The following is a 9,435-nucleotide window of genomic DNA, read 5'->3' on the forward strand; positions in this document are numbered from 1 at the left end:
TTTAAAATTTTAATTACAAATCAAATTTCTCAATTTATTCAAATTTTAAAAAATAAATACAAATCGAATTACTTGGTATGATATTTTAGTTTTTTTTAAATAATTTTTTGTTAATTGAGGTGAGATTTGAGAGTAGAGACTTTGTATTTTCCCTGACTGTTACAGCGTCCTACTATCCATTACAAATTGCAACTCGGACCATATCGGGCACCGAAACATTATATCAGTACCGGTCTTTACAGCCTTCTACGGCAAGGAAGCTCCTCCAACAGGCTTCTGCTGTAGTAGTGTCGTCCCTCCAGGAACAAAGAGGAAAAAACCGCAGCTTTGTATTCGAAAAGGAACCACTGACTAAGCTCTCTGATTGTGACTGACGGTTCCTCTAATGGGAGAAGATCTCCTCCGACAACCCTAATTCGGCGCTTCGAAGGTACTGCAAGAGGAAAGCCCTAGTCACTGAGAGGCACAAGCGGCTTCAATGGAGGACGCGGAAGGAGGCCTCAATTTTGATTTCGAAGGCGGCCTCGAGGCCGGGCCCAGCAATCCCACCGCTACTGTTCCGCTCATCCCGGCTGACCCCACATCAGCTTCCGCTCCCAATAACTCAGCAGCACACGCCGGCGTCGCAGCCGGTCCCATTGTTGCTGATTCCGGCGTCGGCAGTCATGGTAACCGTAGGAGTTTTCGGCAAACCGTCTGTCGGCATTGGCTTCGCAGTCTCTGTATGAAAGGCGATGCTTGTGGCTTCTTGCATCAGTATGATAAGTCGAGGATGCCTATTTGCCGTTTTTTTAGAGTGTTTGGAGAGTGTAGGGAGCAGGATTGTGTTTATAAGCACACAAATGAGGACATCAAGGAGTGTAACATGTAAGTCTTTCTGTCTGGATGAAGTTCTTTGATAGCTTTTATTTGATTGTAACATCAACCTTACATTCAGATAGATATTCGTTATGTTTAGCTTAATGTGTTGGAGAAAATTTCTCTTTTTTCCTCTGGTCAAACGAAATTGAGTATAAACTTAATTAGACTTCTTGATTATGGAATCGGGTGGGTCAACACAATTATTAACTGGGATAACCTGTTTGTTTGCTGGCTAGTTACAATCAGCATCACGGAATGTCATGTTGTTTCTTGTTCTTATCCTGCAGAGTTATGTTCTACATATGTCTAGCCAGAGTTTGGTCACGCCATATGGCAGTGGTTTAGAAACTTTTTATTTGACAGTAAATGAATTAGTTTCTTAAAAAAATAGACCTGTGCTATCTCTTTCATGTGGTAGACCGTGAATGAACGCAAAATAATTTATGTTTTGATACTGAGGTTGTTTCTCTTTATTTATTTCTAGGGTGCATGCTTTTGACTCAATTTGATATGTTGGTAATCCGTTTACCAGTTCCTGTTATTATTTTCAAGATTGGTGAAAAATGGTTGTGACACTCTCTCGTTTCTTTTCCATATGTAGGTACAAATTGGGTTTCTGTCCAAATGGTCCTGATTGCCGGTATAGGCATGCCAAGCTTCCTGGACCTCCACCAACTGTGGAAGAAGTCTTTCAAAAAATTCAGCACCTGAGTTCTTTCAGTTATGGTTCTTCAAACAGGTTCTTTCAACAAAGGAGCTCAAATTACCCCCAACAAGCAGAAAAGCCACCTTTTCAACCAAATTCAAGTGCGATTAACCAAGGCATTGCTACAAAGCTTCAGGCAGTTGTTGATGCTCCTAATACAGAGCAGCAGAGTCAAATTCAGCAGCCTCAAGTTAACCAGCCGCAGTCACAAAATGTTTCTAATGGTGCATCAAACCATGCAAGCAGGGCTGCTATAGCTCCGCTTCCTCAAGGGCAATCTAGGTTTGTCTGGAGATTTTAGATTTCCTCGCAGCTTATGTAAAGTACGCTTGTATTTTTTTATAAAATGGTTTTGTGAGACCCATCTGTGGTTGTATATTACTTTTTTCCAAAGCCTCAATTAATAGCTGTGGCCATTTTTAAGATGTGATACTTATTTTGGCATTACATTTTTAATTGTGTATCTCTGACCTTTAAAGTTCTTTTTTGATTTCTGGTACTGCAACACTCTACCTAGGAGGAGCTGTTAGAGTATTTTCAAGAGGTTGCAGCAAAAGGTGTTAGCATAATTCTCCTAGTTGTCATTGCCTTAGAGGATTCTCTGTATTATTCTGAAATGAGAAAATCTTTTCTCACAGTTATTGAGGAAAAAAGTGTTATGGAGGGTGCCTTCATATTTTTTTTCACAATAAATGCATGAGATGGCTCTCATGCAGCATAGATCTTCCATCTCTGAGTATACTACTGTGGATAAGCTGCAGATCTTGAAGTAGCCTATTAGAACCCAGCTGCCTGTTTACTTCTAACAATACCTTCCCCCCAGCTCCAAAAAAAAAAAACTAAAAATTAGTAAATAAAAAAATAGGAACTGAAGTTAATGGTTCCTTCAACATTCATGGAGGGGTGGCTAGGATTGTCTAACTAGTCAAAGATGTCTACTGTTGTCCATCCACGTCAGGATTCTCCAAATAGTGTCAGAAGATGCAGTCTCTCTTTAGAGAGGTATCTTAGCATAAGCCCAATTTCCATTATATTTAGTAATTGTTTGTAACTCCTTTAAGTTCAGTTAACAATGTAAAAGTTCAACATAAAAATCCATTCATTTAAGTAAAACTTCTGATTCTTAAACACTACATAATTCATCACTGTTGGCTGGGATTATTCACTTGAACTTCATTATGGTAACTTGTGTGTATGGCTTCCAGGCAAGTATAGACACCATTTATCATTTCTAGTTTCTCTTGTCGAAGTTAAATAGTTAAGAGGCTTAATTGTAATTTTTCCAGACATAATAAGACTTAATTTTATTTCTGGAAACTGAATTAAGCATATATCCAGAGGTTGATGTAATTTTTAAAACTGTTCTGGCTTAAAACATCATTACAATTACTATGAGTGCTGGAATTGCATGTGTTTGTTTATTCCATCTTCTTCCAGCTGAATATATCCTCCTTATTTCTGCTTTATAATTGTGGAGTAAGACCTTTTCAAGTCTTTCTCCATCACTTATTGCCATATCTTTAGGCCTTCCTCCATTTCTTGCAAGCATTGGTTGGGTGAGAGCATTAAAGCATAAAAAAACATTTTAGGCAAAAGCTGGAAAGTTGGGATATGTGCCCAGTTTACATGCCAACCTTACAGAAAATTTTGTGATGTAAATATTTGTCTGCATGTCTCTACTTGTCTTAGCTTCTACTCTGTCATGTTCAAGGGGCTCATGCAAGTAAAAGAACTTTTTTTTTTCTTTCTAATGTTGATTTGTGTACATGCACCTAATCTAGAATGCATGCATTACACTTAAATTGAAGACTTCATAGTTTAGGTCCCTATGCAACACAATTCTTCAACAATCCCTCCTACTCCTCTCGTTTTTTTTTTTTTTTTGAAAATGATGTATATATTAACAGAGAGAGAACAGTAAAAATCTTCTTACTCCTCTCTGCCACTTGCGTTCTTTGTTGATATGAGAGGTTGGATCATCAACCTCTTGGTTCTCAAGGAAACTGATGCGGAAATTTTGCTTTACTGTTTATTTGGATTTTTAGCTCCATGGATTTTGTTCTCTCTTTTTATGTATCTTCTAGATATCCTGAAGCTTATATATATATGAAATAGATGTTGAGCTTGATTAATCTTTGCCTATTAAAAATATATAGGTTGCTTCCAGCATTCTTTTTCTAGTATGTGTATTTTGGTGTCTTTTGGAGATGTGCTTCTAATTGTTTGTTGCCATATAAAATAATAGGTATTTTATTGTTAAGAGTTGCAACAGAGAGAATCTGGAACTCTCTGTACAGCAGGGTGTGTGGGCTACTCAGAGGAGCAATGAGGCTAAACTTAATGAAGCTTTTGATTCCTCAGAGAATGTGATTTTGATATTTTCCATTAACCGCACTCGCCATTTCCAGGTGAGGCTAGGACTCACTTTGTTGGTAGATTGTATTTCCATATAATGGATAGTGTGTGGGTGTGTCCCACCGGTTACTTTTTAAATTGGCATATTTGCCCTTTTTTCTTTTCGTTGAAATCCTCCAAGTTGGCAATATGCACTAATTATTCTTATTCTTTTAGGGATGTGCAAAGATGACATCTAAAATTGGTGGATTTGTTGGTGGAGGAAATTGGAAGTATGCACATGGAACTGCACACTATGGCAGAAATTTCTCTATGAAATGGTTGAAGGTACATGGTGTTCTGAAATTTTTTTTGAGTAGGAAGTTGCAAGAATTGCAGATTTTGGAAGTAACCTGATGCTTAAGTAGCAATCACTAATTACCATGTCTGTGATAAGAAAAATTCTACCTATATTTTTCTCCTCAAGCCATATTCAGTATTAATATTATAAAAAGAGATTAGGGGTCGACCAGAACCCTAATCCCGAGAGTTTTGATCTCTCTTCTCTCTTCTCTCTTTCTTTCTCTCTCAATCCCTCTTATTCCATATTTTCACATGATCTTTATATGTAAATTGAGTATGACATATTTGTATTTATGCCTGCTCTTTTGATGACCCATTATATAAAGAAGAAAAGATCAAGTTTGAGGGGCATTTCCCGTCTTTTCTCTTCTTCTAAATCTTTTTCTTTCTTTTGTCAATCTTTTCCCTCTCTTTCTCTCTCCTCTACTTTTCCCCTCCATCCTAGTCCTCATACCAAACCTTGCTACAGAGTTTATGGTGATCTATATGGTCCTAGTCACTTTAGGGCTGTCAATTTTTACCCATTATCTCAAGTTTCAATTTTTTTGATGGATTATAGTTTTTTTTAAAATAATTTTTTCCCAATTTTAAATTTGCTGCTTATTAAACTGAGTGGAAATGGTAAAAGTTCTTATCTAATTAAGGATTCTGGTAAATTTACCCATTTGCCTTTTTATTTTTTACTAAGTGGAATGGGAATGGCTATTGGTTGTTCCATAGCCAATTTACCTGAGTACCTGATACTTTTGAAGGTTAATTTGGTAATTTAATTTGACAATATAGAAATTTACTAAATTTTTGCACCCTACCATTCACTGATTGTCTCCTGAGTGTTGACTCCCTCCTCCACTTCCAAAGAGTTTCGACTTCTTCTCTTCTAGTCTTCCCTAACTCCATGCCAGGTATGTTGAAATTATTGTTACTATTATTTTCATAGTGACTGGTACATCCACTTTAGGTCTAGACTTCTCCTGCTTTCTCCGCTGTCCGCTTTGTGCAGCTGGGGGCCTCCCATACCCCCATTTTCACTGATCTTTGGTTTGGAGAGAATAGTGGAAATAAGGCCTTCCCTGCCCCACAACACCAGCTATGCAGGGGCGTTAAGCAAAACATGGCTCCCCTACTTCTACAGCATCAGCTATGCAGGGAGAGACCCTGTTCCCCATTTGAGTTCTCAAATATCTGCAGCGCTGGGCAAGGGGCAGGCCCCACCCCTCTTTCTTTGGTCTCTCCCTTTTTTTTAATCATCAACTTCTCTGGTCTCTGGTCCAAGACCAGAGATTGGAGATCCTTTGATGATCAGATTTTTTTGATCTACTGAACTTCAGTGGAGTAAATATAAGCTCAGTAATTGTTCTTCCCCATAATAATTGGTGTTATATGATCATAAGTTTTTGTGCATAATTCAACGGTCTGAAACTTTTCAAGCAAAAAAAGGAGGGTGCTCTCTTGGTTGAAGGGGATTCTCAAGTCATTATTAACTGGTGCTCGAAGCCATCATAACCTCCTTGGCGTCATTGGGAGTTTTTTTATGAAATTTGTAAGTTAATTTCTGTTTTTCAATGCACTTGGAAACATGTTCCAAGATCTGCTAATCACTTAGCCGATGCTCAAGCCAAAAAAGGCGTTACCCTCCAACATCTTGTTGTGGAGGAAATGTCTTTTTAGCTTCAAGGTATGTAATTTATTTTTTCTTCAGTAATACATTCATACTTATTCTCAAAAAAAGTTTTTGTGCATAATGTAGTACTGTAATGTGATTTTTTAGAACTTTTTAGATTTTAAATATTTTTCATTAATTGTTTGTGGATTCAACTGATTCCCCGTTTTACCTTTTGATAAATGAGTAAATAAACAGAAATGGAATAAATGTTTTGGTAATTGAACGAACCGTATACAGAATAAGCTACTGATCATCAGAACAATATTTGGAATAATTAATTCCATTCCATTTATGTTTTTTTACTCCTGTCTTACCGCTCCACTACTCTATACATGGCATCAGAACTCACTCGGGTCTTTAACCTTCTTCTTGTTTAAATACTTTATTTGCTTGATTGACTGCACGGAAGATGAAAAGAAAAGCAGTGGTGAGTTTATTGAAAGACCTGCAATTCTTGGTTGTTTGTTTTAGTTGTAGGGTTCTTCAATATTTGTGAGAATGATGTGCCTTCTTATTCTTTATATCTTGAGTTCACTATTTTAGAAAAACAAAAGATGGGGTTTAATTGGAAGTGTTTATGACTTCCAGTTGACCATTTCTTAACATTTCAATTCATTTTGATTATTCCTTTTGCTAGTCACCTGCTCCAACACTTCTTGTCCAGTTTTCTCACATGTTTTGCCTCATTTATCAGTGGTGTTTGGTTCCTTTCCTCTTTCTGCATTACAAATCTGGTATTTCATCACCTTTTCATGTTAAGATTATAAGAAACAAAGTCCTTGTTTCCATTGGTTGGATGATTTCTTTCTCATTAATTCTCAGCTCATTGAGTCGGTGTATATGAATTGAGATCTTATGAAGCTGTCTGTGTATCATCCTTAGTCAATTCAGATGCAATCTTTCACTGTATAATCCTTTGTCAATTCAGATGAGTTGTTGCCTCTCTAGAGATACATACAAGTGAAAAATTATGATAATTTTTTGTAATTTTATTTCTAATTTATTACTGACAAAAAGAATAACAAATGGAGCATATCTAGATAATCATATGGTTGTAAGTGGAAAGAGCTGTTATGTATTTGAGTACAGATACAAGTCAGATTGCAAACTGAACTGGGCTGACTGAGCTTCATGTGTCAATGCTAGAGCTTGTTTAGAAGTTGAATAAATATCTTCAATGGAGCTTGTTTTTGCCATGCCAAGCCACAAAAGGGCTATGATTGATCCATGCTCTGTTTTATTAAGCATCAGAAATTGGGTGGTGGGCATTCAAGAGTATTTTAATTACACCAAATTTCAATCTCTATCTCTCTTTCACTCTTTCACATTATGTATTTGCTGTCTGTTGGAACCATATACCCCTTCGATCTCCCTATTATGTGAAACTCATTTTGTGAATTCCTACTTGCAGCTATGTGAATTATCTTTCCACAAAACTCGCCATTTGAGGAATCCATACAATGAGAACCTGCCTGTAAAGGTATACAAGCAATCTTATTAATTTTGGTGCTAGTGTTTACCTTTATTAGATGAGAACAGTTGTTTACCCAAAATTATTTACTTCCTACACTTCAGGTGTCCATGTATCGGATAAGCTTTCCTGGCTTTTCTGCCTCAAGAGTGTTTGCTTTACCTATTAAACCTATTAAAGCTTGTAAACCTTTATTGATGTGCAAGTTCTTGTATGTTGTTGATGTTCACTGTTACAGATAAGTCGAGACTGCCAGGAGTTGGAGCTTTCTGTTGGGGAGCAGTTGGCTTCCTTACTCTACCTTGAGCCAGATAGTGAACTCATGGTAACTTGCACTCTTGGTTTTATACATAATGCTATTTTCTTCTCTTTGGTGATCCACATTCAGCTGACTTTGTGATTGCTTATATCCTGGCTATTCGATGTGATTGGTTTGTCATTCACCTCTCTGAATTATTGTGCAGTTATCTGAGAAAATGTTTTTACATTACAATGAAGTATTTCTACTTGTGATTCACTACGACAAAATGTTAAGTTTGAGTTTAAATTTTATTTTTATTTTTTGCAGGCCATTTGGTTAGCCGCTGAATCAAAACGAGAGGAGGAAAAAGCTAAAGGGGTTAATCCTGATGAAGGTGCTGAGAACCCAGACATAGTTCCTTTTGAGGACAATGAAGAGGAGGAAGAAGAAGAGAGTGAAGAAGAGGAAGAGAGTTTTGGGCAGAACCTCAATGTGGCCCAGGGCAGAGGGAGGGGAAGAGGCGTTATGTGGCCCCCACACATGCCATTAGCCCGAGGAGCAAGGCCTATGCCGGGAATGAGGGGATTTCCTCCTGCCATGATGGGAGCAGATGGGTTTGGCTTTGGAACTGTTACACCAGAGGGTTTCCCTATGCCAGACATGTTTGGTGTTGGCCCCCGGGCCTTCGCACCCTATGGACCAATGGGGCCTAGATTCCCAAACGACTTCTCTGGTCTGAATCAGGGATTTAGTCCAATGGACGGAGCTAGCTCTGCGATGTTTCATGGACGTCCCCCTCAGCCTGGAGCAGTTTTTCCCGGGGGTGGTATGGGGATGATGATGGGTTCAGGACGGGGTCCATTTATGGGAGGGATGGGAATGGCTGGACCAGGAGCTGCTCGTCCCAATCGGCCAATGGGTGGGATGCCCCAGTTCTGGCCGCCACCCCCCCAAGGTCCACCACCCCAAGGCCCTGGGCGACTGGTGAAGCGAGACCAGAGGAGTTCAGGAACTGAGAAGCACACTAATAATTCAGATCAGAGCAAGGGTCCTGAAACTGGAGTAGAGGAAATGAAATATATACAATCCTCAAGGGGTGTGCATGATGATTCCTATGGAAATAGTTTTAGACATGACGATACCGAGAGTGAGGATGAGGCACCTCGACGGTCAAGGCATGGAGAAGGAAAGAAAAAGAAGCGAGGCTCAGATGGAGACGCAGCATCTGAGCAACGGGAGTCCGAACAATAAATCCTGTAATATTACACAGTTGAGTGTTAGTCTTCTTTTTCATTGCTGTTATAGATTTTCATGCCATAACGTAAGCTACTGATCTTCTTTCTTCTTTGCCCTTTTAATTGAATGGGATTTTGATCTCCCAGTTGTGATAATGTATTCCTGTATCTGAGGAACAAGAAAAAAATCAGATTTTTACTTTGTCAAACTGACATAGCAGTGTACAGTACTAGCAAGGCTTGATACCCATTTTAAGCTCACTGGGAGAACAATGACATTCTATATTCAAATGGTCATTAAACCTGGATTAGTCCAATTTCGACTGAACCTGATCATCTTCCTAGCTATGTGGGTGAGTGGGTTTTTAATAAAATTGGGTTATGGAGTAATTTTAGGGGATTAGATGAAAACTAAAACAATAATAGTTCTGAAAATTAGGGGATAATGATTCTGTCACTGTTGAGGTGATTGTCTTACATCTTGGATTGAAGATTTTTAAGGATATTTACATGGGAAGCCGCTAATTGAGGGGAACTCTAAAATTGTTATGAGTTGGTGTT

At 38.4% G+C, this 9,435-nt stretch overlaps 1 protein-coding gene across 1 annotated transcript; it reads left to right on the forward strand.

Annotated features, from left to right (window-relative positions):
* Positions 1-268: 268 nt before the first annotated feature.
* On the forward strand, positions 269-9,124 carry LOC137953361 (30-kDa cleavage and polyadenylation specificity factor 30). Its single transcript, XM_068800726.1, has 7 exons — positions 269-867; positions 1,463-1,849; positions 3,813-3,975; positions 4,139-4,249; positions 7,339-7,407; positions 7,637-7,723; positions 7,967-9,124. Exons 1-7 carry the CDS (start codon positions 479-481, stop codon positions 8,888-8,890), a joined length of 2,130 nt encoding a protein of 709 aa, XP_068656827.1. The 5' UTR covers positions 269-478; the 3' UTR covers positions 8,891-9,124.
* The last annotated feature ends 311 nt before the right edge of the window (positions 9,125-9,435 follow it).

This window comes from Aristolochia californica, unplaced genomic scaffold (genome assembly GCF_029961685.1).
Source record: "Aristolochia californica isolate CCGP_79_NKW_82.1479 unplaced genomic scaffold, dmAriCali1.0.hap1 SCAF_16, whole genome shotgun sequence".
In the NCBI taxonomy this organism is placed as follows: domain Eukaryota; kingdom Viridiplantae; phylum Streptophyta; class Magnoliopsida; order Piperales; family Aristolochiaceae; genus Aristolochia; species Aristolochia californica.